At 48.7% G+C, this 27,794-nt stretch overlaps 13 protein-coding genes across 13 annotated transcripts; 6 read left to right on the forward strand and 7 right to left on the reverse strand.

The window, feature by feature from the left end:
- Positions 1-197: 197 nt before the first annotated feature.
- Positions 198-3,330, reverse strand: KY384_008342 (uncharacterized protein; the record flags this gene model as incomplete). Its single annotated transcript, XM_044816831.1, has 3 exons — positions 198-1,562; positions 1,614-3,025; positions 3,108-3,330. The coding sequence occupies 3 exons, from the start codon at positions 3,328-3,330 to the stop codon at positions 198-200; spliced, it is 3,000 nt and encodes a 999-aa protein (XP_044666196.1).
- A 2,703-nt stretch (positions 3,331-6,033) lies between these two features.
- KY384_008343 (uncharacterized protein) lies at positions 6,034-7,951 on the reverse strand (the record flags this gene model as incomplete). The annotated part of the gene is made up of 2 exons (XM_044816832.1): positions 6,034-7,217; positions 7,279-7,951. The coding sequence occupies 2 exons, from the start codon at positions 7,949-7,951 to the stop codon at positions 6,034-6,036; spliced, it is 1,857 nt and encodes a 618-aa protein (XP_044666197.1).
- A 1,708-nt stretch (positions 7,952-9,659) lies between these two features.
- On the forward strand, positions 9,660-10,895 carry KY384_008344 (uncharacterized protein; the record flags this gene model as incomplete). Its single annotated transcript, XM_044816833.1, has 1 exon — positions 9,660-10,895. One exon carries the CDS (start codon positions 9,660-9,662, stop codon positions 10,893-10,895), a length of 1,236 nt encoding a protein of 411 aa, XP_044666198.1.
- Positions 10,896-11,822: 927 nt separating this feature from the next.
- On the forward strand, positions 11,823-12,756 carry KY384_008345 (uncharacterized protein; the record flags this gene model as incomplete). The annotated part of the gene is made up of 2 exons (XM_044816834.1): positions 11,823-11,897; positions 11,968-12,756. 2 exons carry the CDS (start codon positions 11,823-11,825, stop codon positions 12,754-12,756), a joined length of 864 nt encoding a protein of 287 aa, XP_044666199.1.
- Positions 12,757-13,892: 1,136 nt separating this feature from the next.
- On the reverse strand, positions 13,893-15,285 carry KY384_008346 (uncharacterized protein; the record flags this gene model as incomplete). Its single annotated transcript, XM_044816835.1, is given in 3 exon segments — positions 13,893-14,575; positions 14,632-14,930; positions 14,948-15,285. 3 exon segments carry the CDS (start codon positions 15,283-15,285, stop codon positions 13,893-13,895), a joined length of 1,320 nt encoding a protein of 439 aa, XP_044666200.1.
- Positions 15,286-15,558: 273 nt separating this feature from the next.
- On the forward strand, positions 15,559-15,906 carry KY384_008347 (uncharacterized protein; the record flags this gene model as incomplete). The annotated part of the gene is made up of 2 exons (XM_044816836.1): positions 15,559-15,736; positions 15,791-15,906. 2 exons carry the CDS (start codon positions 15,559-15,561, stop codon positions 15,904-15,906), a joined length of 294 nt encoding a protein of 97 aa, XP_044666201.1.
- A 145-nt stretch (positions 15,907-16,051) lies between these two features.
- Positions 16,052-17,190, reverse strand: IPP1 (Inorganic pyrophosphatase; the record flags this gene model as incomplete). Its single annotated transcript, XM_044816837.1, has 5 exons — positions 16,052-16,190; positions 16,242-16,325; positions 16,380-16,723; positions 16,776-16,895; positions 16,966-17,190. The coding sequence occupies 5 exons, from the start codon at positions 17,188-17,190 to the stop codon at positions 16,052-16,054; spliced, it is 912 nt and encodes a 303-aa protein (XP_044666202.1).
- Positions 17,191-17,644: 454 nt separating this feature from the next.
- On the forward strand, positions 17,645-18,880 carry KY384_008349 (uncharacterized protein; the record flags this gene model as incomplete). The annotated part of the gene is made up of 1 exon (XM_044816838.1): positions 17,645-18,880. One exon carries the CDS (start codon positions 17,645-17,647, stop codon positions 18,878-18,880), a length of 1,236 nt encoding a protein of 411 aa, XP_044666203.1.
- A 478-nt stretch (positions 18,881-19,358) lies between these two features.
- On the reverse strand, positions 19,359-20,720 carry KY384_008350 (uncharacterized protein; the record flags this gene model as incomplete). The annotated part of the gene is made up of 3 exons (XM_044816839.1): positions 19,359-19,523; positions 19,575-20,414; positions 20,625-20,720. 3 exons carry the CDS (start codon positions 20,718-20,720, stop codon positions 19,359-19,361), a joined length of 1,101 nt encoding a protein of 366 aa, XP_044666204.1.
- A 242-nt stretch (positions 20,721-20,962) lies between these two features.
- Positions 20,963-21,862, forward strand: KY384_008351 (uncharacterized protein; the record flags this gene model as incomplete). Its single annotated transcript, XM_044816840.1, has 1 exon — positions 20,963-21,862. One exon carries the CDS (start codon positions 20,963-20,965, stop codon positions 21,860-21,862), a length of 900 nt encoding a protein of 299 aa, XP_044666205.1.
- Positions 21,863-21,886: 24 nt separating this feature from the next.
- On the reverse strand, positions 21,887-23,404 carry KY384_008352 (uncharacterized protein; the record flags this gene model as incomplete). Its single annotated transcript, XM_044816841.1, has 3 exons — positions 21,887-22,780; positions 23,010-23,236; positions 23,392-23,404. 3 exons carry the CDS (start codon positions 23,402-23,404, stop codon positions 21,887-21,889), a joined length of 1,134 nt encoding a protein of 377 aa, XP_044666206.1.
- Positions 23,405-23,574: 170 nt separating this feature from the next.
- Positions 23,575-25,183, forward strand: KY384_008353 (uncharacterized protein; the record flags this gene model as incomplete). Its single annotated transcript, XM_044816842.1, has 3 exons — positions 23,575-23,641; positions 23,687-24,087; positions 24,140-25,183. The coding sequence occupies 3 exons, from the start codon at positions 23,575-23,577 to the stop codon at positions 25,181-25,183; spliced, it is 1,512 nt and encodes a 503-aa protein (XP_044666207.1).
- A 325-nt stretch (positions 25,184-25,508) lies between these two features.
- Positions 25,509-27,449, reverse strand: KY384_008354 (uncharacterized protein; the record flags this gene model as incomplete). Its single annotated transcript, XM_044816843.1, has 6 exons — positions 25,509-25,627; positions 25,678-26,962; positions 27,017-27,037; positions 27,096-27,168; positions 27,221-27,313; positions 27,406-27,449. 6 exons carry the CDS (start codon positions 27,447-27,449, stop codon positions 25,509-25,511), a joined length of 1,635 nt encoding a protein of 544 aa, XP_044666208.1.
- Between the last annotated feature and the right edge of the window lie 345 nt (positions 27,450-27,794).

A 27,794-nucleotide genomic window follows, 5' to 3' on the forward strand; every position in this document is an offset into this window, starting at 1 on the left:
CCAAGGGTATCTCATCAAAGCCTCTAAAGCTCTGCGGCCTCGCATAAAAATCGCTGGAAAACACCATACTCCACTAAGGGGCAGACTATCGAGGCCGACAGTGTTGACCCAGCCCAGCCTCATGATACGCGTTCCATATATACTGCTCCACATATTTATAGTCGTAAGAAGTCGTTATACTGCGGCTGCTATCGCCTTTACGGACTCGCCTCAGTCCGATTGCCTCGTCGCTTCCACGAATGGAAGATGTTGAACTTGGAGCTCCTTTTACCTATGGATCTGTGCCCTGGATTCGATCCACGGAGACTTCCATTGTTATTGAGTACGGAAGTTTTGATTTCAGGTTCTTTCATACTGCCACTGATGGAGCCTGACGCACCGACCCGATGGCTGCTACCTGGACGTTCAACATTCGGTACGTCAGGTGCTCCATTGCGTTCAGGCCAACTGTTCATTCGTCCGTGGGAGCCCTTTTCATCACTTTCAACGGTCAAGACGCTAGTTGCTTGCGTGCCGGTGGGAGAATACGGGGTAGACTGAGACAAGGTAGTGTTATTCGTATGTGCGCCTGACGATGATCGGTGATGGTTCCGTTGTTCGTAAGAGTGATCGATATGTTGGTAAGAAATGGCCGCTTGCGAGCGGGTCTGATCATTTCCCTTGCTTCCTCGCCGCATAACGTCGCCTCCACCACCACTCCCATTTGCTAATCCCGTGTGGTTGGTGTTTATGACTGCGACTCCATTCATGATTTGTATTTGCGAGAGCGTGTCTTCGGACGCTCGGCTGTTTGGATTCCTGTTCTCGACAGTAAGGTCCATAGCATCGGGATGCGGCTGAGTGTCAGGTGCTAGTTGCAACTGACTAGGCGAACTGTTACTCGTACGTCTCGGTGCAAGCGCTACATTGGGACTGGCCGCAGAATGTAACGCACCTGATGACCGACGTGAGAAGTCTGCCGTGTGCTCTGGACCAAGACTACTTGTGTTGAGAGCATAGGTTTGAGACGAGCGGCGTGAGTTTGATTCTGGCTGAAGACTTCGATCGCTGAGAACATGAGGAGGAATGGTGATGGCTGGATCAGAAGATCTGAGTTGCATCGGAAGGGATGGTTGAGTCTGGTTCGTGGACAATGATGGTTCGGGGGAAGGGTTCGAGGCCGGCAGTCCTTCAGGGTGTGATAGCTCCGGTTGACTTTCAGATCTGATTGGGCTTCTTGAGCGTGGAGACAAAGCTTTCGAATGTTCTCGATCCCTTCCGTGTGGTGAAGCATTTTCTGTCACATTCCTTATGCGCTCAGTCCACTCCGCCTGGTTTTGTTTCAACTCGGTGACTGCAAAGACCATATCAGGTAGAACATCCGCTACGGATTCAAATAGTGGCTGTGCGAAAAAGTTCATGAAGCTTCTCTGCGATTGTCCTAGTTTGACTAGATTCCCAAGCTCTGGAGGACCACCAAATAGCGCTGTTGGAATACCAACAGCTTCTTCCATGATACCTTGGTTAGCGAATTCAAGCTGGAGGATGTTGGCCCATCTGACAGCAACATTATAAGGCCGCGCCTGGAAAGTTGTCAGCGACCGAATGATATCCTAGCAATGCGAGAGACTTACCACATTGCTGATATCTGCACACTTGATGAGTAGTGCGCACGCTAGTGTCTTATATTCTTCGAGCTGCTGCGCATTGAATCCGTCCAAGCCTTGTTGATGGTGCAATTTCTCTTGAAGGTTGCCCAAGTCGGTCATGTACTTCTGATGGACTCCCATATCAGTTGCAAGTATTGAGTTGATCATAAGATTACGCATCTCCGTGTCCTCGAAAGCTACCCTCCAATGCCTTCGGAGTATTTGAGAATAAGCGGCACAGTGAAAGGCTTCTAAAACGGATCGGTCATTGTATAGCTGTGCCAGAGGAGCGTTGAGAGATACTAAAAAGGCGTTGTTGACGCCCGGATGGCCTACATCGTGACCAATTGCCGTTATGAGCATCGTGAGTGCTTCCAGAGGCTTGAGTAATGAAGCAACGCCTCGCTTGCTCTGACGAGGTTCGGACGAGGACGGAGACAAAGGGAATGACGGTAGTACTCCAAGCTGAATCAAAAAGTGGAAGGTGGCTTGCATGACATCGATCACATGCCGAAAGTTGTGATACTCAACGAAGTCATTATATGAAGCTCTACATGCCACGAGGAACATCGTCAGCCTTTCGGTCGGAATGCGCCATCTTTCGAGCTCTGGCAGGGACAGCGCATGTTCTAGCATGAACCTTGCTGCATAAATCAACTCCTCTTCTGAGTAATCATGCCCCCAGTACGACCAGCTCCCAATTGCTTGTTTGATTTGTGCTTCACGCTCATTGCTGAGATCCGGAGGGTGATGCTGATAGCCTAAATGGATGTGTTCCTCGGGATTGCAGATACCCGTCATGAGATCTGAAACCATCTTTTCTCGAAGGTATGCATATGGCTTATTTTCTGTATTACCGAGCCACGACAGCTTCCTCTCTCTCTTCCTCTGTAGAAGCCCCGCTTGCGCATCACGGGCATCTTTATGGCACCGATAGGCACGTACTATAAGACTGTGAAGTCGCTCCTCTTGTAGCGGGCTATCCAAAACGTCGATCGCACCAGCATCGACGCATTTTAAGGTGTGTATCGCGCTTGTGAGGTCGTTGCTCATATTGGTGCTCGAATGTGGTGTAGCGCTCAGCGAACCTCCTGACGACGGGCGATTGTGAACGGTCTTTGCAAATGGCTGACGACGTTGGATCTTCTGCCTAGTGCCATGAACGACAGCGACTGGTAGTACTGTCCTTGGAAGCTTTGAGCTCGAGATCTCCTTAGCTACACGATTGAGAAGGCATAAACCCTCTGGGTCTGTTGAAGGATGAATAGATGCTTCCCCCGCATCGTTCCCTCGAACCTCACTTACTGCCTCGAACGAGATTCCAGAGAGGACAAGCGTTGGACCTTGGTCCAATCCCGTGCTATCGAGTCTCCTGAGGTTGGCCATACATGTCCTCTCTGAAGTACAAGTATGTACTGCTCACAGATTAGCTGGGTCCAGAGATACAAAGATATGAAGTGGGATAGTGTCATATCATACCATTGTTGAAATGAGTGAGCAGGCGCTTCAAGTTTGTTCGAACTTCCTCGATCTCTCCAAGTATTGCTTTCAGGCACTCCGGGTTGCGGTCCTCCCATGATAGACGACCAAGACTGTCGCTGTCTCCTGGCAGGGCATTCTCAGTCTTTTGCACAAGCTTTCCGTCCAGTCCTTGGCTCAGCCGGGTGTCGACATAAATCACATGGTAAGCCGCATGATCCATTGTGATCTGCCGCTGCAGACCACCCTAGGCTCTAGCAACTCAGTATAAGCCCGTTATTCCTCTCTCCTTTACAGTTCCTTTATAGTGGAGGTAGCTGTAAATCTGAAAGAGTGCGCTGCACCCAAGTGTCTGGGAATTGAGATATATCCCTAATAGGCTCTTCACGCCGACTGCAAGCTTTAAGTATGTTGACGAGATGAGGTCACTGTATAATGTGGCAGGAGCGACGTGTGCGCCTAGTCGTCCACAGAGCAAAGCTTTGCGACGAATTACTGTTGGCGAGAAGACAATAGTACGGCGGCTGCTCGCTACATACACAATTGCTTTCCCCAGCCAGGTAAGCTTCTGGTTTGTTTCGAGGACAGAATGAAGAGCTCAGGCCTTTGAACTCATAGATGTCGCACTACCAGCCTTTGGAGGCTTTCCAGACCAGGTAGGCTTGTCGACGCTGGTTGCGCCTTCCCAAGTTGATGTTTATAATTTATAGACCCTCCTTTTCATTCACTTTCCCCAATCAACTGAGAGCGGCGCCTGCGTCGCAAGGTGAAATCTAAGCGCAGCATGTGGTGCAGTGCTGTGAGGAATCTGGTGGATTGTCTTTGAATGTTGCAAGGCGGGTCACGAAGCTGAAGGCTGCACGAGTAGAGATTGAAATGGAAATCGAAGGGTAAGCAGTGGGCCAGGGCAAGAGCAAGATGAAGCCGGCCTTACAATTGGCGAAGAGGTAGAGTATCGATTGTCGGGTGAGAGAGCGACAAGAGGATGGGGACGAGCGGCTTACCCGTCTAGGGGATTATGCTTGTGGGTTGGGTTCAGCAGCTGCCGTGGTTAAGCCATTGGGGGGAATGTTGCGGCTAAGAGGGAAGAAAAAGCTTCGTCAGGATAATAGGGTATACAGATCACGCATCGCGATTGCGGTAGAGAAGCGAGAAGCAAGAAGCAAAGTCCTCCTTCACCCCTGGATTGAGAATAATGATGGGAGAGTGAGCGGAAAGCATCTGTGGGGAGAATGGGCAATAATAATAATGATAAATGATAACCATTACAGATGTGATATAAGATATCTGTGTATCCTTTCCCTGAGATCCAGCGTGGCCGCCTGGGGAAGATTCAGCACGAGGGGCATTTGATGTCATGTGCATGGCAGGGCCACTAATTGGTGCGGCTTTTTCTCAGCGGCCTTTTTGGTAGGAAGCAAAGCAGAAAATTCCCCGGTCGAGGGACGAAGGCGGTCGATCCGTGGGGCGAAACTAGATAGGGCAAGTCCGATTCTACGGGGGCTCTAGAAATCCTGCTGGACGCCATCATTGGTTCCCGAATAATTATACTTAATATTCTAATGCTAGGCCTGCATTCTTCTGTTTGGAACCGCAAGCACCACCAGGTGTCTACCGTAACCAGCCACCGGTCCACCACCAGCCCAAGCCGACCTACCCTAGCAAGCACCCTAAGGCAGGCTTTAACCTTTAGGTCGCTGTTAGCCGGTGGTCGGGTTGAGTGCGGGGTCATTCTGAAAATTGCGTGGATGTGTTGGATTCTACGCAGTCGTGTAGCGCGTATCTCATCTCGGATCCTGGCTGTATATTCTTATTGAATCTTGCACGACTCCGTATTGGGCTCCATATATGACAATATCGGGCCTTTCTTCATACCCAGTCACTTCCGTTTGTCGCCCAATCTCTTTGGTCGGTAATCTCGCCTGCGCCTCATCCGCGCCATATCATCCAACACATGCAATCAAGGAGGCCTCTTCGCTTCGCTGGGCTTGGTTCGGCGTAATGTCGCTACTTGGGACTCTGCAGCGATCTGGCAAGCTATCAATTAGATTCTTCCGATCCTCTATGCCTTCCTCACTGTGGCTGAGTCGATGCCCAGGACCCGACGATCATCAAGCGAGCTGGCAAGGCTGGCTAGATCTGATGCCCCATCCGAGTATGTCTCAAACAACTTGCGTCAAGTGCGCCATCTCATCATCTCATGCTTCGAGGAGCTCTGAATTGGGCTTAGACCAGGCCCTTTGGTTGCTGACGCCCGTTTCCCTGCCCCATCGAGACCCCCACCTTCCCTGACAGTTAATGCGGTGCGGCTGGGTTCAATAACCGCCGTAGATCCAATGGCTCGCTACCCGTACTTGCCATACCCGGCGCCTATATCTCCCAACTATCAACGGATGTCTAGCTATCCTGCCTCGCTTGAGCGGTTGAGCCTACACAAGTCGACGGGATCGCCAGCCTCGCCCAACCGATTCTACGGAGTGACTGGACTGCATCTGCAGACATGGCCGGGTAGCTTTTCAACATCCATCTGCATCTAGACCTGCTTGGGCTTGGATTCGGATCAAATCAGTCTTTGGGTAAAACTAGTTCAGGGGATCAGGTGGAGAAATGGATTCATTCAAGGAAAGGTCTAGTAGTGTATCAAATGCCTCTACAGATTGTATCAATGCTTACTGACTAGTCTCGTCCGGAGGCCACAAATAACATCAAAACATTCCCGACGCCCATCTGTATACCCTGAAGCTTCTTCTCTGGGAGATTGCATGCACAAAGTTTTGGCGAACACATAGAAAGAGTCAACATCAAGAACATCACCACACCTTCATCGCTGCCCGCGCTGAGCCATCCATACATAAGACGCCGAATTATGTATTCCAGACCACGCAACTATCGTAAAACCATGCACCTCAATGATCCTCCCTCTTTCCTAATTCTTCCGCACTCCACGATCAGTTTCCTTCATCCTTGACTGCCTCTGCGGCTTGATGGCAAATTCCGCTTTCAACGCCAGGTGATCGCTGGGGAAATGCTTGTTGGGAAATCCAGGCACGCGACGGAGATAGTCCGCATCGACATTTCCCAAAAGACCTTTCACTTCCATTGCATTCGATGAGTACCAAATGTAGTCAATCACGCCGGTAAAGTTGGGCGTGTAATTCGTGAATTTAAGCTCACCCATAGTATTATACGCAGACTTGAGTTTAAAGGGATGGTGCATGCCATCTCGGGTGAAGTTGCCGTAATTTCGAGACGTGAGATCCTCGTGTGACCCTGGCAGCTCCCCCTTTGTTAGCAGGTCGTAAACACCAGTGCCGACCGCAGAGTTGAAGTCACCGCATAGCACCAGAGGTATCGAAGGGCCACTAGAGTACTCAAGCGATGGTCCCGGCTCTGGTGGTGGGTCGGGCGATTCATCGGCTGTGGCATCATCTTCGGAGTATCGAAATGCAGCTTTATCAGCACAGGGTGGTTTGGCTGACCATTCCTCTGCTTTCTTGCTTATTTGCTCCATCAATATGGCCACTTGTACGAGCTTGACATCGGCATATGTAGGATCCCAGTATATGTGCGCGTTGCCAATCATAATCCGTGCCCCCGTCCACCGGTTTTCGAGAAAGGCAACCACAGAGATATTATCTCTTGGCATGACGCGGTTGAAAATGTCGTGTTCGCCTTTCATGTCCAACCTATTAATGGCAGTGCTGCCGAAATCGACTACCATCTTGTCTAGGCAGATGTAATTCTTGGCTTTGTAGAAGATTGCGCACCCATCGACAAGCTTTGCCTCCTTTTCTGCCATTGTTTTGGCCCTTGATTTGGGATAGAAAATACCTCTGTAACCCGCCTTTGCCAAGTGGTATTGGAAGTAATCCTGAAAGCTTTCTCGGTCAACTTCTTGAAGACATATCACATCTCCATTCTGGGCTGTCATCTCATCTAAAACAAGCTGCCTGCGACCATCCCATGCGAGAGATTTTGCTGGTGTGTAGCCGTACTGACTGATAGTGGCGTACTTGTCGCACAAAATATTATACGAAAGGACTGACAACGACTCTGAGGCTTCGGAATGTTCAAATTCTAGCCACTCACGCGGGGGAGGCTCGGGGGTGTCTGGATTTTCAAGGTAAGTTTCAATTCAATCTTTCAAGTTCATATTTTCGGGTAAGCTCACCTTGATAGACGTCACGAAGAAGAGTAATGAGACCCTTGGTTCCGTGTTCCGAGAGTAGTGTCTTTATCTCTCGATCGAGCGGGTTGCCCTCCAGACCTAGAAACTCTAGCTTGTACAAATGCCCCATTTCTGTGGGTACGCTGGTCAACTGATTATCAAATATCTGTAAATCTTTCAAGTTGACTAGCATGCCAATCTCTGGGGGAATTTCGGCGATCTGGTTTCCCGAGACGTTCAGATGGCTCAAAAGCCTGAGATAACCTATTGCGGGATCGAGACGACTCAATCGGTTGTTGTCAAGGAATAACCTTCTCAGAAAGGTGAATTGCAGGAACACTGGTCGGGCGATCGCTTTCAGACCTTGGCCGCTGAAATCCAGTGCATCCCAGTCTTGCCTCCTTATGACATCTGTTACTGATGCACGATTTCGCTCCTCTTTTCCTTCATCATTCTTGTTCTCATCGTTCGCTTCATGGGCGCCCCGATCCAATAATCGCACGGCGTCTCGCTCTTTGCAGTGACGGTGAGGCTGTTGCGCGCTCTGCCTTGATTCCGCCGCGACTTGGACTTGCTGTTGCCAGTGTTGTGAGTAATTATCATCCATATCCAACTGCTCATCCGTATGATTATTATGATTGAGGCTGTTGGAGTAATGTGGCGTTGCATTTGACATCGTACCGGACGAAAAGGTGTGCTGGTGCCCAATTGTTCCCACATTGTTGTTCTGATGATGATGGTTTTGCTGGCCATGATGTTGGTGGTGATGATTTTGATGTTGATATTTGTGATTGATCCCCATGTTATGATACCTCTGAGGTCCATTCCCATTCAACATCATACCATGCCCTTGGAGTTGGCCTTGGCTGTACATATTGTATGGCAGGTGAGAAGAGGCTTGAGAGACTGGTGAGCGCGAAGGTGAGGGAGTATCATGGGTGAAAGGTCCGCGGCTACTGTTCACGGGCGAGCCGTTGCGGGCTAGATGTCTTTGATGGTGGTTTTGTTGGCTATAGAAGAAGGTACCAGGCCCAGACTGCTGGTGATATCGAAAACTAGCATCTGCCATTCGAATCCACACGCCTTAACGGCCGCGGTGGAAGGCGGAAAGTACCTTCACCAAGCTGGGAGATTGTAGGGCGTAATATTGAGGGAGAAGGAAGTGGTATCGGCGGAGATGAATACACGAAGCTGTGTCTGTGCATAGGAGCAGCCGGCATAAGCCAGAGAGGCCGCTCAACGGCTGTAGGGAAGGGCAATGATTTTCCGAGGCCTGGTATTCCTTTCGACCTTCTTTAGCAGTGAGAAACTGTCGACTTTCGCAACGCCACGAATTAGGACAAGCACGTGTTTCTGGAAATCGGCAGCTCGGGCTATCTCAAGCACGGCTTGCTCCTCTGGTGCTTAGCGCACGTCGACGTGTTGAAAGAGTCCTTGATTTCGTCGAGGATCAGGGACGGCTGGAAGTGACAGCAGAAGGTGGGAAAATTATGCGCTTGAGAAAGTGACTTTAGCAATTTGAGATGGCAGTGGCAGAGATCATGGCAAGGGACGATAATTTGGCGCTTAGTGATATCGCATATGGTGAGAATGGCATTTAGGTGAATGTCGCTGAACAATAGTCAATAGCAGTCCCTGCAGTACCTCCGTAATTGTGCTCTCAAGAGACTGCGCCCGCGCTAAAGGCGTCTGGTGGCGTCTAAAGTTGATGCCTTTCTAAGAGGTACCACCCAGCCACTAAGCTTTGTGCCTCCAAGTCCTTGTTACTGATTGAAGCTATATTCTGTATGCTTCATGACTGACCAATACAAGCCGTGGACGAATGCAGGGCCAGGATTGCAGTGATAAGTCAAAGTGCAGGCTCAAGACTTCGGGGATTCTCGTCTCAATCCTGCCTATCACCCTTACGCAGCGAATCATTGGGTACCAGGTTTGTACATCAAGCATTTTTATGACAGGCCGTTTGCATTTCTCAAGCTCGAAAGGAACTCGGAACACAACTCCAACCATCCTCAGAAAGCGCCCTCTCCAAAGACAAATTCGAGATTTCAAGACATTCTCCAATTTGGGCTGGTGAACCAAGCTTTTGTTTCTTTGCATTCACAATTCTGCGCGCCTGCTGTTGCACTTTCTGCGAACGTCCGACGGCGGAGGGGGTCTATCTGCGTAACTTCGTCCACGGAACTTGATTGATCACGTACGTAGTCCAGCCGTATAGCTTGCAGTGACCAAAAGGTCGATCGATGGTCGCATATAAACGGTCAGAAGTTGAGGTTCACCGCTAGCAAGGTTTGCCATTTTCACAAGGCAGCGTTGAGCATGTCAGAAAGTTGTAAATGAGCTTTTCGCATGTCAGGAGGTTTCACATTGAGACAATACCTACCATGCCACCGATCACTCCAACCGTGAGCGGATCCACTACGAATTCTTCGCATGGTCGTCAGCAGTCTGTCGAGATCTCTCATCCTTTCGTGTACAAATATGGTCGCCGCTACCTGCGTGAAATCCCAGAGTACCCTCTACCGGTAGATCTCGCCGAGCTGCATAGACAAACGCTCAGGACAACTTTGCTCCTAGACGTCTTCGGCACACCATTTAGCTCAAGGCTCGGTCATCCACCAGAAAAAGTATTGGAAGTTCTATGCGGACCAGCAGTTTGGTCTCTCAGGTGTGATCAATATCTGAAACAGAAGGGACTGAAGAATGTGTCTTTCACAGGCGTTGATATCGCGCCCCTAGCTCCAGATCTGACAAAGTACGGAGTCAATTGGCGCTTTGTTCTACACGATATACGGAAGCCACCGCTACCGTTTGCTGAAGAGTTCGACCTGATTATGGTAAATGATGGGACGATGGCTCTGCCATCAGCAAAAGACGTCAAAACCAATCCCTTGACAACCCTGAAGAAGTATCTAAAGCCTGGTGGGTGTATTGAGGTTATCGAAACAGATTATGTGTTCCGTTGCTTGCAGCCGGAACCTGCTACGGCTCATGGAACGAATTCCAAGGATGCTGAGCAAGCGAGAAAGACTGCAACGTATACGGTTGGTCCAGCGACACCCTTCTCTAAAGCCCAGAATCGTTTCTTCACTGATTACAACAAGTGGGTGGAGAAAGCGCTCCAGGAATGGGATTTTACTGTGACTCCGTGTGCCGTCATGAGCTTTGGGCTGTCAACCGAAAGAATTGGCTACGAAGAAGTTGGCAGTCGTCGGGTGGCGATTCCATTCTCATATATCCGTTGGGAGACTGATTTGGAATCAGAATTTCCCATGGAGACAGATCATCGCCCCGAAGGAAAACAAACGAGCAGAAGCAAAGGCTTGACCAAGGGTTCGAACCCAACGAAGTATGCTCAGCCTCTCACCTCAGACCAGGCCGCATTGAGACAAACCGCTTTGAATATTGCTGTTGGTCTGATAGAGTGCTTGGAGCCACTCCTGATGAAGGAGAGTGGAAAGAAGCAAGATGAATGGGATCGATGGTGGTCAGCTATGATGACAGACCTTTTCGAACGCAATGGCACTATCAATGGTGAGTGCCTTGAAGCAGGTGTTTGGTGGGCTCGAAAGGCTGGAGAAGATGAAGAATCGGAAACAGACTCGGATCAGGAGGAATAGCGCTGTTGTAATGCTCTGTATTTTTTGAGGTAATACCTGCACATAGTATCAATGAAGTGCCAGAAAAACTTAAAATCTTCAAGGGGAGCATCTCATACAGGGCTTCAACTTCTTTCTTGACGTATTCGGCCCGCTCAATGCCCCTCTTGATGTCTTCCTCGCGTTGCAGATGCGCTTGGCTCGAGAAGGCTCTATGAAGTCGAGTCCGAAAGTGAGAGTATCCCAAAGGGTATTCCCGGCCTAAATTCAATAATTCTGCAACCAAAAGCCCATTCAGTCGAGGTGGCCCGGAGATTCAAGAACATCAGAAGATAAACACAGGAGAACAACAACACATTCCCAAGCATATGATATCATTGCTATACAATCCAAAACTTGGCAATGCACAAGACCGACTGGCGCGGCAATTTTGGCAGGCTATGCCATTCTTTTAACTCCAAAAGAATGGATCGGAACTTTCCTCTTCCAAAGCCTACATCAGGAAAAGATGGATATAGGAGATAGGAGTATCTAAATTAGAGAGAACATGTATACCTTTGTAAATATTGATGACTGATTCAGGGTCAGCCCATACCAATGAGGCCACTTCAAAGGCAACTCATCACTGCCTACCTTGCTTGCGTAACTCGAGACTTGTCATGCTGGAGTGAATGGGTTTTGGTGAGGCTGTTCAAGCACAGAGCGGTCGATCAGACTGGCCTTAAAAAGAGGGTGTACGTGCATACGGGGTGACCTGAGGCGCCCGCACAAAACTTTGAGCTGAGGTAATCAAAGATGTCTCGGCGAGGGCGGAATCTTTTTGAAGATTGCAACAATTGACCCTACTCATCAAACACTTGTCTAAGCTCTTGTTATTGTCTCCGCAAGTGAACAATCTGAGATCTTGACATGAAATCTTATCGGGCATCACATTGAATCTCTTTTGATATGGACTCTTTTACAACAGAAGAAGGCTCTCATAGCCTGTCAGACAAGCATAAGCTCTACACCAAAACATGGAAGGTAGGTCGGCTCACGCAAACCCGTCCCAGGCATCACGCTCTTTGAATGTCCTGTTGACCGCAACACACAGCCAAAGTCACCACCGAAAGCCCTCGCTCTCTTTGTCCATGGCTTCTCCGACCACATCAACCGCTTCTCCGATTTCATGAACACTCTCGCTTCCCGGGGCATTGAAGTCCACGGGTTCGACCAAAGGGGTTGGGGCCGCTCAGTTACCACTAAGTCAGAACGAGGACTCACCGGTTCTACTGCAACGGTCATGAGTGACATCACCTCAATGTTGCAGCCTTTGATTCTATTAGCCCAAGGATCAGGCGTCCCGCTCTTTCTTCTTGGCCATTCTATGGGTGGAGGTGAGGTACTTTACTATGCAGCGACTGGTCCAGAAGAGGTCCGAAAACAGATTAGAGGCTATCTTGCGCTGGCACCATACCTGACGCTGCATCCAGCTTCACAGCCAAGTCGGGCGCTTGTCGTGGCGGGGAGGGTAGCTTTGAAGGTCCTGCCACGGTATCAAATGCTGCAGAAGCTGAAGCCTGATAATTTGTCCCGAGACCCCGAGGTTGCGAAGAGCTGGGAAGCAGATGAGTTGTGCCACAACATTGGGACTCTGGAGGGGCTCGGCGGAATGATTGACAGAGGAGAAGAGTTGGATAATGGCAAGGCTGTGGTGAAAGAAGGCAACATCTATATTGCTCATGGGTCGAATGATTTGATCACAAATCATGGCGCTAGCAAGAGGTTCTTTGAGAGATTAAAGGTTCGAGATAAAACGTTCAAGAGCTACGATGGGTGGTATCATGTCTGTGAGTACAATGCAGCTAATTATGCTGGCGAGATAGTGCTAATCAAGAGGTAGTGCATGGGGAGCCAGGTGAGGACAAAATCATTTACTCAAATGACGTTGCGGACTGGATGTTAGCAAGATCGAGTCCGACTGCTGCAGATACCGCCGATGGTGGAAAGAGCAAACTCTGAGTTGGAATAGCTAAATACTTGGCACACTGACTACGAAAGATCCGAAGCTTGACCGTACAGTCTCATCAACTTAGCCCTCTTCGCGTTGAGAGTCTCTAAACATCGCCCTGTCGTGGAAAGGTCTGGGATTGTGAGTCTACCTTGATGCGCAGGATTGAGAGCCATTTCTTGAGGCTTTTCCGAGGGAACGATGTAAAGCACTGCTCAAAAGCGATCTGAAGGCACCTGTGTGCATGGAAGATCAAGGCCACGTCAGCCCAAGGTCTTGGCTGAGTTGTTGAATCACTCATTTGAATGTAATCAAGCAGCAGGATACGGCCGTAAAAAGAGGTGCGTTCGACGCTGAACAGGAGGAAATCCTCAAGAAGGTATAGTGAGTGTCCCGGGGTCTACTATAGAGCTTATGTTGCAGTAGAGTGTGACATTGCAGGAGCTTGTTTTCCACACAAAGAGTGAATTAGACCTGGTGTGGAACATTTCGTGCGTAAGAATTTGATAGAAGCTGCTTACGGCCGGCGCCATAGATACCCACACAAAATTAATGAAATATGAAGTTAGACATGACGATCATTGAGGTGGTATGATGTGTGCTGCATGCGTCTCTCCGTTGGCACTGACCGTTTTCAGAGCAGCATAATGCGTCCCTCAGATTTTGGATTTCGTGCCTCTGTTTAAAGCTGTCCCTGTGAGTATGTGCCTAATGGCTGCCCTGCAGCTGCACGTTAGCAATGCATTCAGGTGATATTGATAGGAAGACACTTTGACAGCGAAGGGGTGTCACGAGGAGATACTAACATGTATATCGGCAGGTTGAGGATGAATCAGCAGGCCTCTCCAGAGACTACCAAACGAACCAGAAGTCGACTTCAGTCTTTTTCCTAATTATCCGCAGGCCTCCCCATGCCTTATGGCATGATTGTGCATTTGCGTAACTTGCTGTCGCTTCTGATCAGGATCCACGGTGACTGTGCGCAGCTCGTACAGATACCTCATAGGCCTGGACAACAAGCTTTCTCTTTACAGCTCATCCCTGGCTCTGTTGCCCTGGCCCACATCTCCGGTCGGCTCCTCCCACATCCTTTTCTTCGGATTCGGTTGCTCATCCTTCTTTCGCTCCCTGAGCACTGTCCCTTGTTTGCCTTGGGCTTGCGATTCTTCAGCGACCTGCTGACTTTGCTCTGCCATCTCACCGACCGTTTCAGACAAGCTCTTTTCCTCACGCGGCAGCGATGGAGAATCTGCCTTCGCGCCTTGACCTCCAGCTCCGGCCCGTATGGAGGGCTCGGGCATGTTGGGCTCGAACGTCGGTATTCCCACCTTTCCCCTCGCAGTGGCTGTGTGTGAAATTCTGGTCTCAAGCTTGCTATTGATCTTCTCAAGCGCTTGATGCTGTCCTTTGCTTCCTATGGTGCTTGCTATCAAAGAAAAGGCACCAATTGACACCTTTACCGAAGATAGTAAGAGTAACCACAAAAGTCGAACAGGGAAGTACAGGAGCCACCAGCCCGGACCATAAACAAGGCGTCGAAAAACTAGCCAGCCAATGGTAATGATGAGAACGTAAAAAGCAGATTCAAGATACCAAGTATCTGACTTTTGAGAGTGGATCAAAGTAGACACAAGAGATCGGGAGGATGAGAGGAGGGTGTCTAGGCTTGTGTATGATTCCGAAAGCTGGCTGAGGTCTCTGGTAGAGTTCTCTGTAATGCTTTTGAGCTGGCTTTACTGAAAACAGAGAGAGCTTCGGCGCCCTTACCTAGGGTTTCACGTGCAAATTGGCTGCGCTGCAATTCAGCGCTCATCAAATGATGGGTCCTCCTAAGGCCAGCAGTAATGTCATTCGAAGCACTCAGTAGAAGTTCTTCTTGTGATAGCTTTTCATGACCTCTTCTTCGTCCGTAGCCCGTATCTGTACCCTCTTGGAGACCTGCGAAAAGTATTTCGCGCTCTTTCCGCTTCGCAGCTTCCGCGTTTCGTTTAGATGTGAGCTGACCTTTACGATATTGCGTTCGGGCGCTACGTAGGGGCGATGAGATTCGAGGACTCGTCGATGAGCTTTCAAAGTCACTTACATCTTCAAATCTTCCCCTAACTTCGCAACGTGAGCAGCAAGCTCTGCCCTATCTTGTTCCCTTTCAGTATCTTGGTGTCTTGCCGCTGATGCCCAGCTCGAGCTAATAGTCTGGTCTTCAGCGTCTTGACGCAAAAGTTCAAAGTCTTCTTCCAGCTCCTTCAAGCCTTGATGAATCTCTGCGCTTAATTCCACTCGAACATCTCCTTCGTCCGGGCTTGATGAATTGGCACCTGGTTGGCAGGGAGATTTCGAGAGTCGCGTAATTAGCTGCTGTATCTGCTTCAATGAGTCAGAGAGAAGCGAAGTACGAGCTTGAAGGCTCATAGCTCTATCCATTCAAGGCACAAAAATCGTTCACTTGGTGTTCTTATATTACGTCAGGTTCAATTTCCGACGGCGCTAGTAATGGCTTCCGTGGTATAGTGGATTTTCTAAAGCACCTTCCACAACTCCAAAGGATCTCCCTCCCACTCCTCACCTCAATCTGATGTGTAGTCTTCCCTCTTCACTGCTTTATCATCTCTCAATCACATTGGAGGAAGATTGGATCATAATCTGACTGCGGAGTGCGTGAAATTAGGATTGTTTCTGTGTATATATCTTCAAGACATGATCACGAAACACATTGCAGAGGTCACAACAAAGTTCAATCCATTCAAAATCACTGGTAGAACATGCCGTCTTTTTCTTGCAGAGCTACCCGCAGATGCAAGACAGAACATGAAGATCAATGCAAAAGTCCTATCTCGTGATAGCTTAGAAAAGAGCGAGCTGAAAGTCAAGTTCAGTCAGTCTTTGAGAAAGAACAGTCTTATAGCGTCGCTAATCACATGGACTACAGAGGACGGCAAAGACATAGACTTGGATCCAGAAACACTCGTCAACAAGGATATCATCACACAGATCGACAGACATTCACGAATCTTGAATCGACAAGCCGAACTCACGGCCAGCTGATCGATTAGGCTTATCTATCCCGCGCAGTCACTAGTCAGAAAGATTTGTTCGGAAGATCGCTTTTGTATGATTTCTATGTACAAGGGCTCTTTACTTCTAGGTCGACGGAGCTTGTCTAAATCATTACAATTCCTGCACGGTGCGCTCACACAGCTGCGCCAGAGATGAAGAACCACTTGTCATACATGCCGTCGATTGGGGCGGGGGGGAGATCTTGGCCTCGAGGGATGTTCCGCTCGCCAGGTTGTTCTCTGTTGGGGGAATGGGGAACCGTTACGTTGGCCCTGGCATTGTCAGATAAGCTTCAACAATGCTGTGTTTTGGTCGGAGCTTACAAAGAAACACCGCCAGGCGACACTTTGCCGGTAATGAGTCTCTCCCAGGAGTCCGCGCATTCACGTACGACTTCTGTGGCGTATCTTCAAGGACCATCGATTAGCAGCATACGGATTTGATTGATAGCTGAAGCTCACTTCTTGTTCTTGCATTCACCAGAGAAGGCGAATTGATTTTCCGGCTTTCCATCTGGGATCTTATAGATGCGGAACCATTCATTCGTAGCCCTCAGCAGACCGGGCAAATGACGTTCCACATCTTCAATGTCGTTCAGTCTCGGTGCCAAAGCGTCATTGACATCAATAACGATGATCTTCCAATCTGTTTCTCCCTCGTCCAATAGAGCCATCACACCTAAGACTTTGACCTGCTTAACCTGGCCTGGAGTAGCTACCAGCTCGCCAATCTCACAGACATCCAAAGGGTCATTATCGCCTTTTGCCTTGGTCTCTACGTGCTCGACGTTCGGATCCTCCCACGTCTACTTTCGACTTAGCATATATGACATTAATTTAGGAAGTAAGCGTCCATACTTGTGGAAATGCTCCGTAGTTCCATAGATACCCTTTATGGGGGAAGCAATTGCGGACGTAGCGAAGCTTCCCTTTCTTTGTATCTTGCTTCAGAGGGTTCAATGGCTCCTCTTTCGAGATCTAGCACCTTTCGGTATCAGTCCACAAATTTGAGTAGTCTCCGTGCGTTGACATCAAATCCGATACGCACCTCAATCTTAGCATTCGTCCACCTTGGGATCTCGACAACCATATTGAGGACCGTCTGCTGTTCATTCGCATACAACGGTATGTCATGGAACGGTGAGATCGGCACACCATCCTTCTCAATATATATGCGATGCTCGAAAGTATTCGGGTGTCCAATTTTGCGGGCAGAATAAGTTCCAGGAGCATTGGGGTGATAGCCCCTTTCACTTATGGGCAGAGAACTCATTCCGATATGTGGTTGAGTGTGAGTGTGCAAGTGGTTGGTCAGTTGATTGACTCGACGAGAAGAGGATTGGAGAGGGGCGTCGAAGTTCTTGGTGGGGTTCACTTTTGAGTGCGGAGCCAGCGTCGGAGAAAGTCGAGCTCGTTTGGCCTGTGGCGGCTTCGCAATGGACGCAAGTTGTCTACAGTTCTTTGCGATAATTGCTGACTGTCTAATGGCCAACATGTAATTGTGATGCTTGTCATTCCCAAATTGAGAACGTGGAGCATTTATCATTAAGTTTTCTGCTACATCATTTTCTTACCCAGGCCCCTTAGAATCATGGGGGCCTCCACGTGACTTGGGAATAATTATTCTCAGCACTTGACCAACCCTTCTCACTTGTAACTCCAAAATGTGAAATGTCGAGCCGCCCATGCGCATCTCGTTGATGCTGATGACCCCTGCTGCATTCAAGATGTCGAGGCCTCATCGAATTCCCATACCTCGGAATGGGGTCGACTACAGGGGGAAAGTGGTTCTGGCTCCCATGGTACGGTCCGGAGAACTGCCATCCCGTCTACTTGCTTTGAAATACGGTGCAGATCTAGTATGGGGTCCTGAAACTGTTGACAAGTCCATGATTGGCACTACTAGAAGGATCAATCCTGTCACTTCGACCATTGATTTTACGAGGACGCCTTCCAATCCACAGCGAGCCCAGCCAGATGTGCAGAAAGAAAGCTTGATTTACCGCATACACCCAGGACGGGAAGCTGACAGGCTAATCTTCCAGATTGGTACGGCCTCTCCAGAGACAGCAGTCGAGGCAGCAAAGCTCGTTGCTGGAGACGTTGCCGGTATAGATGTGAATGCAGGTTGCCCGAAGCCTTTCTCGACCTCGGGCGGTATGGGTGCGGCATTGTTGCAAGATCCAGACAGGCTGGCAGCAATTTTGACAGCCTTGGTCAAGGAAATTGGATTGCCGCACGAGATTGGAATTAGCGTGAAGATACGCTTGTTAGAAACACCAGAGTGTACCGAAGCCTTAGTGAGAATGCTATGTGCTACTGGTATCACTGGACTGACAATTCATTGCCGGACAACACCGATGCGACCACGCGAGAAAGCTATTCGAGAGCAGCTACGTATGATCGGGGACATATGCCGGGAAACTGGAGTCGCTTGCTTAATGAACGGAGATGTCAAAGATAGAGCTGAAGCTCTTGAGCTTGCTAAAGAATATGGTGTGGACGGTGCAATGATTGCCACATCCGCTGAATCAAATTCAAGTTGCTTTCGATCTCAAGATGAAGGAGGCTTGCTACCATGGAGGGAGGTGGTAAACGAGTACGTGAAGATAGCACTCGAGGTCGAGAACAAATGGGGCAACACCAAGTTTCTGCTCGCCCAGTTGATGCCCGGAAAAGCAGAAGTTTCTCGCCAGATCTCGAGTTGCAAGGGCTATCGGCAGGTTTGCGAGGTCCTTCAATTGAGTGATTTGGTCGACATGGCTCAAGATGTTGACAAACGGCTCGGTATTAATGAGGATAGGATGTCGAAAGCCATGAAGAAAGCGAAGCACAATGAATGTGCACGAGCAGCCGGTGGCAAAATGACCAAGCAACGTGTGAAGGATGCTGATGCGAAGACTCCACTCTCTCAGAGAGGGATCGGGAAGGGCAAGGCTCAACAAGCGCCAATGGCGGTGTGAGTGACACTGGGTCAAATAACGAAAGACTTGATAAAATCAGTTCGATACTACCTCACGACTTCCGTCAAATCTGAGTATCCAGTCTTGTCAAAGTTTAAGCTTGCTAGAGGTGAGACGACATGCCCTTCACATCCTCCACAGCATTGACAGGTTGAATTCAACAGTCTAATGACTAATAGCCTTTAGTAGCCGTCACTCGGTATGTCTTAAGACAAAATACTTACTTTTACATAAATGGGAACATAACTGGTATATTATCCGGGTTGTGGTGGATACTCTCCGAAGCGACCCAAAAGACCCAAAAGCTTGCATACAAGATGAGAGTGCGCCTTTACTAGGTGATGCATTGATCGTGAAGCCACCGACCAGCATTATGATCCATTAGATCGAAGGCGATGCAGGTGGTAGCCCTTGGATAGATTTTGGTGCATCATAGGCTTCTGAAAGTCAGCTATCAGCGGTAGATCGTCGATGATGTTCAAGATTCTGATAGAGTCTTCGACATTTGCAAAGATAAGTCCAAGATGGCAAGATGCTCATCAGCTCCATCTGCAAGTCGTTTGTCGACCTCTGAGAATTGTATCACAATCCTGCTCTTCTGCTTGTTTGATATCGTGTCGTCATACACGGCTCTCTGGTATAACTATAGGAGGCGCAATCAGTCAAAGCTGTGTCAATGTCAATCTACACTTACTTGTGACAAAACCTGCATTGCACTCCATCCATCTGCTACTAAATCCGTGACTCTTCTTTCAATCGCTTCGTATGGAGCAGGTTTTTGCTGTGGCTGTATTGCGTGAAGCAATCCCTCAACGACGTTATTTGGGATTATGCCTGCTATCTCCTCAATACTCCCGACGCTGATGACAGCAGAAGACACCCCGTCAATATCCATAGCATCCTCTTCGCTATCTTCTTCCATTCGCCTTCTTTTTGCGGAATGCCCATTCGTCTTCGTTTGAACCGTTGACACTGCACCTGTGAGCTTTGCCGCACTTTGCAAAAACGTAATGGCCTTCCTCAGATCCCCCTCACTGCAACTAATCAATGTATCAACCACCCCACCCTCAAGTCTTACATTCTCGTTCTTTGCAATTTCTTCTAGCCGCTTCTTCGCATTATGTTGATCTAACATCTTAAATCTGAACTTGCTACATCGACTAGCTAGAGGATCTATGATTCGAGTCACATAGTTACAAATTAGACAAAACCTTGTGATCTTGCTATACGTCTCCATTGTTCGCCGTAGGGCACTCTGGGCGTCTTGTGTCATGCTATCGGCCTCATCTAAAATGATGATCTTGTATGGTGGACATGGAAACCTTTCTTTGTAGTTGGGAGGTGGATTTGACAATTGCATTCGAGCGAAGTCCTTCACTTTCTCACGAATGATGGAGATGCCGCGCTCGTCGGAGGCGTTGAGCTCGAGTACTCGTGACTTGAACATCTCAGGCCCGTATAATTCTTTCGCCAGGGCAAGGATCGTAGACGTCTTGCCAGTGCCCGGCGGGCCGTAAAAGAGCATATGGGGCAGCTACGACAGAGTCTTGAGTTGAGGATCAAGAGATGATGTATCACGCTTACATTGGTAGCCTGCAATGTCCGTTGAAGGACTGTTATGGTATGGTCCTGTGCTGTTACGTCTTTCAGACTCTTGGGCCGACTTGATTACTAGTGAGCGTGCGATGCAAATACAGGTAATATTCACATACTATTTCTCCACCCATGGCTGGTGGCTTTGTACTTCCTTGTCTGGTGCGTTCTTCGAGGAGGTCGCAGCATTGTTTCCTGCCGAAGTAATTGCAGCTGCTCGAGCTTTATTGTCAAAGAAGTTTGCCATCTAGTAAGTCAAAACGAGAATGCTTCGGTATCGCTGGTGGTTTGGAAAGGTCTGGGGCCTTGACGCGATTGACGCGTCGCGTAGAGGCACCCACCCAATATTGGCAGCAAGATCAGACAGTCAAGTCGGTAAATTGCCCGCAATTATACATCAAAATAAATCGAGGTGAGTCAGTAGCTTAATAGAAGAAAGTCTCAGCTGGCTTTGTGGACACCTTTTCTTAACATTGCTTCGCCTTTTACATGGCTACTCTTGTAGATGCATGGAGAACGTTATATACAATCACACTCCCAAATCTTGCTAAATTAAAGTCATCAGCTCAAACACATTGGCCAGTCCAAGCAGATCACTGCTTTGCGCGAATAATACTCGATTCCGTGATTGGAAGAGGCGAGGAGTACACAGAGACTTCTTCCTCAGTTACGTCGACAGAAAACCGCATCGCGACTCCTTGGACTGAGAGATTGAAGTCTCCGGCCATAAAAAATATGACTGAAGCAGAGTTGAGTCGATGTGTGACTCTTGGAGAAGCGATTGCTGGCGGAAAAGCCAACCTTGTCGAATTAGACGAGAGGAGCCTAGCGGCCAGAGGCAAAGCATTCAAGACCAGTAAAGGCCATGGCAAACGGAAAGGCGATGCCAAAATCGACGATACCGCTGCCCTGAGTCAACCTTCAAGCTCTGAACCCAAACCCAAGTTGAGACGCAGGGATCAGCCAGACATTCGTGCCGCTTTCGGTGCACCCCCAAAACCTTCTGCCTCCTCAGTACCTTCAGCATCAATTGACTCTGACCTTCGCGACCTTATCGAAACCTCAGAAATCACAGCTTTTAGAAAACGAGTACTGCTTGCACTATGCCAAGTCCCAAAGGGTCAAGTATCGACTTATCTTGCTCTGTCGGAATACTTGAACTCAGCACCACGAGCAGTAGGCAATGCGCTGAGGAATAATCCTTTTGCTCCTAGAGTGCCGTGTCACAGAATTGTGGCTGCTAACAAGACAATTGGAGGCTTCAACGGTAGCTGGGGCGTCAAAGGGGAGTATTTCAATAATAAAGTCACACTTTTGAAAGAAGAAGGCGTGAGGGTTAATGAAAAGGATGGCAGGATAGGAAACACCGTTTGGACCGGGTTTGAGTAGCTGCTGAATTTCACAATCTGCACTTCATCTACTCATACCTTTCTCATCCTTCATCTTCTTCCACATGCCCACAAAGCCTCCTCCCCTGACCATTCCACCTACCTTGGGCCTGCAGATCATTTCCGATTTAAAGAGACTGGTTTGTGATTCTGAACTTCCGTCACTGTAATGCTTTGCGGTCCGTGGTTGGTTGCTGTCCTCCTTGGCCGCAAGCGAGGTCTGTTCATAAGTATCGCTATTCGACATTCCGTTGACTGCCTTTAGCTGCGCTCTTGGAATCACGCTCCGGACGTCCCATTCTTTTCCGCCAGTAAGACCTGGCCCTAGCTCTAATACTGTGTCGAGGATTAACGGCAAGCAATGGCGCTTCACAATGTCTACGACAGCCATGATTTGGGAGATGCTTGGGTTGAAGATCAGTAGATTCCCATCCGTATTCAGAGCTGTCGCAACTTTTGCGACGTGCTTGTGAGCGTTAGGCATGTCGAGCAAGGCATGAGATAAGAATGTTTGGTCGTTTTCTGAAGGATTATGACGAGCTTTGATTTGCTGATCGATCCAGCTCGAGACATCCTCAACGTAGAATGCAACGTCGGTTGTGTACAAACCTCGACGAAAACCCTGAACATTTTTTCGTGCAAGCTGGGAATTGCGAGTATCTACATCTACGGTATGTATGACCGCTCCTCTGCGTAAAGTCTTCGTATCTGGTGAAGCTGTGGTTTCGTGTGCTCCAAGATTGTCCTCTTTCAAGCCCACGTTAGCGGCATGTATAATCCTGGCGAGATATAGCGTCAAAGCTCCGTTGCCAGTGCCTGCTTCAAGAATCTCTAGTTGAAAATCTGCCCCATTTGCCAATGAAGCATCAACATGAATGTCAAGCAATGAGGCGATCAAATTGGCATCAGCCGGATATATCTAGTGTCACTTCGCGTTATTTGATGCTGAAACTCCACTAAATCGTCTGTACTCACAGGACTATGCGGCATATGGATCAGCACCAGAATCAAAGAATGGAAGAGCTTTCTATCAAGATTCTATAGGGTTTCGCCTGAGAAGCACCCTCTCAAGGATTCTCTCACCGAAATATCAAGGCTATAGGATTGCCGAATCAAACTTACGTAACTAGTCGAGGAGTCAGAGTCACATACTCTGCCAGTGTTGGAACATGAATTCGTATCTCGTGGCCTCTGTGAGTCGCGACACGGTCTCGGGCTCGTTTTCCAAGTATCTCGTCATGTTTGAGCTCGCCCAGATGATTTGATACCGAGCGTCCGAGTGCCAGTGGATCAGTGAGCTGGGCTTTTTCTTTGTACCGTAATAGAACACGATCGCCGACTATATAGTAACTCAACCACGACGCTCTGCTGGAGCCTTCTCAATTGGTAGCGTAGAAACGTACCGTGAATTACGTCCGACGTAGTATTAAGAGTGGCTTTTGTCTGTCTTGATAACAGCACTTTCCCCTGCAACACACGGGGAGGTAATGTGAGGCTTTTCAGTTTACAAGGAAACATCGAAATGCCAACTCATCATTTCCATTGCTGGTAAGTTGCTATGGAGGCCAAGGCTCAGCAGCAGCCCCTGAAAGTGACGTAGGATTACCGCCTAGAAGCGCGTTAAGCGCTTTGTGATATTTGAATAAAGTCAGGTTGCCTTGGCTGCTCCTAAGGGATTCGCGCATTTAGATATGACTAAGAAGTGCCAGAGCCATGGCTAGCCTACAAGATAATCAGTTCTTTTCAAAGCGCCGAGAGCGAGGCCTCGTTGTCGTCGATGGTGGTCCCCTCTTCCTAAGATAAGTTAGCTTTCTAAACTACTTAGAACCTCCCAAGCTCGATCTGGATGCATACATATCAAACTATAAAGGTTTGTGCTCTCCATACTCAAGAACAGCTTCGCAGCTTCTGAAATCAAATTTAGGTCGTACAAGATATGAACGACTTTATCTGATAGGAGTTTCTTCGACCTACCTGTGCCTCGATGCACTGAAAGCTGCCATCAAGGAAGTAAAGAAGAATACCGATGAAACTCGAAAAGGTGTCGATGTCTCTCAGTATGAGCAAGCTGTTGCCACGCTCTACGGGATCGTACCCAGCGACCCAGATGCAATACTAGATACGGCATGGGTGGAAAGAATGAAAAAGGTGTCAAAAGCCGAGACCGACAAGATGGAAGTGGAGCTGAAAGGCTACAAGAACAACTTGATCAAAGAGAGTATACGTGTGAGCTAGCCATTATCAGTACTTGCTTGTCCAGCTGATGATGAGCTATTAGATGGGATATCAAGATCTTGGCAAACAATATCAATATATTGGTGACCTCGCTAACGCCACTAAATCTTTCAGCAAGATGTACGATTACATGACTGCGAATGGACATGTGGTTTCAATGTGCATGTACCTTATACAGGTCGCCATCGATCAGAGAAATTGGACTGCGGTCACCATGAACGCTCAAAGAATCTGGTCAAATGGCACGACGAAGTACGAAGAAGCGAAGAAACAGTCTGCGAAGCTATCTTCTGCATTAGGGCTCGCTGAACTCGCGGGATCCAATTACAAGAACGCTGCAGACCTTTTCCTTGACACCGACCCCCGCATGACGCAAGCAAAACTAGACAATTTTGTGGATGAGGAGGCCTATAACGAAGTCCTCACCCCCAACGACGTAGCAACGTACGGCGGTCTCTGTGCTCTCGCGTCTTTTAGCCGATCAGAGCTACAAACCAAAGTCTTAGAACACAAAACCTTCCGCAACTACTTAGAACTTGAACCTCACCTACGCCGCGCCATCACTTTCTTCATCGCCTCCAAATACGCCGCTTGCCTCTCAATCCTCGAGGCCTGGAAGTCTGATTACTTATTAGACCTCTATCTACAGAATCACTACATAAATCTAGTGGAGAGAGTGCGAAGAAAAGCTATCCAACAATACTTCATCCCCTTCTCTTGTGTAACGCTCAAAGCTCTGTCCGAGGCTTTCAATACCGACGAAGCAACAATCGAAGTAGAGCTTATGCAAATGATAAAACGCGGAGAATTAGAGGCTAGGATCGATCTCGTAGATAGGTTACTTCTTGCGAACAAAGTAGATAAGCGAGCAGAGGTGCACGAACGAGCGTTGAAGACAGCGAAGGATTACGAGCGGACAGCACATTTACGGATTTTGAGGATGGCTATCGTGAACGCGGGATTGGAGGTCAAGCCACCTAAAGACAAAGGTGTCTCAAATGTGCAGGGCATTAGCTCACAAGGGGATGGAATGTTCGGCGGTGCAGGAGCAGGGGATCTGATAGGTGGAGTTCCTCTGGGGAGGTGAGAGAACTGATTTGATGAGATGAGACATGAAGCTCGCCTTTACGACTCTGCATGTAGCGATGGCGTATCATCTAATTCGGTCTAAAGGCATAACCTCAAGCGAGATGGAACGCGGATGAGGACCCGCCTGTGTGATTACTTAGCAATCAGGCCTACCATCGAAGCCATCATGAATCACAAGAGAGGAATCTACTGCTTTCATGATCGTTATTTAGTACAGCTCATTACAGCATCTCAGTGCCACACGGTGACCGTCCTTTACAGCGCTGGTTTATTCGTCAAGATGCCGTCCATAATCATGACCGTTTCCCAGAATGTGGTGAGCTTTAGAGCTTGTTAGTAGCGTCTGGGTTAGGATTGCTTCCCCATTGATAGCCAGTCGGATCGCTGAATTTATACCCGTACGACGACGTGAAGTCGTCGAGGACAGCGGGACCGCGAGAGCCTGCATTGCGTCAGTCGGAAGATGGATAGATATTTTCTCGAAATGCTCACCATAGGGATACTCCATAGGTACAATATCAGTGCTGCTGTCGAGGTAATGTAGAAGAGGTGAGAAGATCCGCCAACTAGCATCAAGCTCATCGTCTCGGACGAAGTTTGAATGATCTCCTTTCAGCGCGTCAAGTATTAGCGACTCGTAAGCTTCTGGGATCTTCAAGTCTGAGAACCGCCGGCGGTAAGTCAAATCCAGCTCGGTCGAAACAGTCTGCATGCTCAAACCCGGGAGTTTCGAATTCATCTTTATGTAAACGGACTCGTTGGGCTGCACCCGGATAACAAGCTCGTTGCGAGGAATGTCTTTGAAAATGCCTGAAGTGACATCTTTGAATTGAATACGAATTTCAGTCTTCTGTTCATTAAGCGCTTTACCTGCCTTGAGTATAAATGGCACTCCGTCCCATCTCTCGTTTTTGATGTATGCCACCATAGCGCAAAAAGTGGGGCATCTCGAGTCCTTTGGTACTGTATCATCTTCTTTGTAGCCCGGTTTACTGCGGTCTAGTGACTTGCCGTATTGTCCGATGATGACGTTCTTGGGCTCGATATTGGGGATGCCACGCAAGACTCGAACCTTTTCATCACGTACATCTTCTGGTGAAAAGGAGATCGGTCGCTCCATTGCGAGTAGAGTCAAGATCTGAAGTAGATGGTTCTGCATGACGTCTCGAACAATACCGAATTCATCGAAGTAGCCACCCCTTCCCTCTGTGCCGAAAGGCTCTTTGAAAGAAATTTGGACATTGTCTATATGGTTGCGGTTCCAGGTTGCGCCGAAGAATTCATTGCCAAATCGCAGGATGAGAATGTTCTTCACCATCTCCTTCCCTAGATAGTGATCGATGCGGAAGATCTCTTCCTCCTTCCAATCAGGCTCTAAAGCTTTCTGCAACTCTCTAGAACTGCCGAGGTCTTTTCCGAATGGTTTTTCCACCACGATCCTGGAGATCCCATTCTTGGGGTAGCAATTTCGCTTGATGTGTTGAGAGACTGTGATGAAGACACTGGGCGGAAGCGCCATGTAGAAGACACGATTTTGTTGCTTTCGACCATTCTCCAATTCTTCCAGGTGTTTGTTCAGGGCTTTGAAGGAGTCGTCTTCATCGTACTGACCGGAGACATACGAGCAAAGCTTGCAGAACTCCTCTAGCTGTTCCTCCATCTCTTTTGAGGGCGTCTTGATGTGTGACTTGACTCGCTTGAGATACTCTTCGTGGTCCATCTTCGTCCGCGCGTAGCCGACGATGCGGATATCCCTCGGAAGGAAGCGATTGCGTTGCTAAGATTCATCAGTTCGATCTGCACCTTGCATTTTCGACGAGATGTGCCTTACCAAGCCATAAAGGGCGGGGAACTGCGATAACGAATAAGCCTGGCACGGGTGGGTGCATACTTCAAGATGCACGACTCACGGTCTTCTTTTTGGCGAGATCGCCAGAAGCTCCAAGCACGACAATGATAGTATTTTCCTTCAGCTCAATAGTTCTAGTAATTGAAAGTAATGATCAGCAAAGTTCTAAGGCTTCGGAACGCTTACTTTGAGGTATCACGAGCGCGAAAGTCTCTGTGCCTCTCCATGTCTTCGTCTGGGCACAATGTTGCAGGGTATTCCATGAACACAACAGCCCACCTGAGGCAATTGATGCTGGTGAGGTGCTCCGGACGTGTTTTTGATATAAATATTTCACGAAGACACAGACAGAACGGAGAAAGACGACATACCCAAGGTTCCCAGGATCGGAGGGGTGAATGAGTGTCTCCGCCATGATGGGCTGGTGATGACAGGCGGGGGAGGGGCCTAAAGGAAAGGGCGACACGTGTTACGTGGAACTGTAAGGATAGCGGTCTATCTCAGGTAGGACATAAGAAACGATGATGTATGATTTATGGTGTACGCAAGGTGAGTTCTTGTCTGCAAACGACGGCCTCGGATGCTTCGGAGTTGAGGTGCTAGCGTCAACTGTCGGATTGACGCTCCAGGAGTCCAGGGTCGCAAAAGTCGCGATTCGCGTGTAAGGGTCACATTTGTAAAATCAAGTCATTCAATCATGACATACCAGACGGACGACGTATATGATTCTCTGGCAATGACATCATATCAGTCCATCCCG

Source organism: Bacidia gigantensis (genome assembly GCF_019456465.1).
Source record: "Bacidia gigantensis strain McMullin 20006 chromosome Unknown contig_295, whole genome shotgun sequence".
Taxonomy (NCBI): Eukaryota; Fungi; Ascomycota; class Lecanoromycetes; order Lecanorales; family Ramalinaceae; genus Bacidia; species Bacidia gigantensis.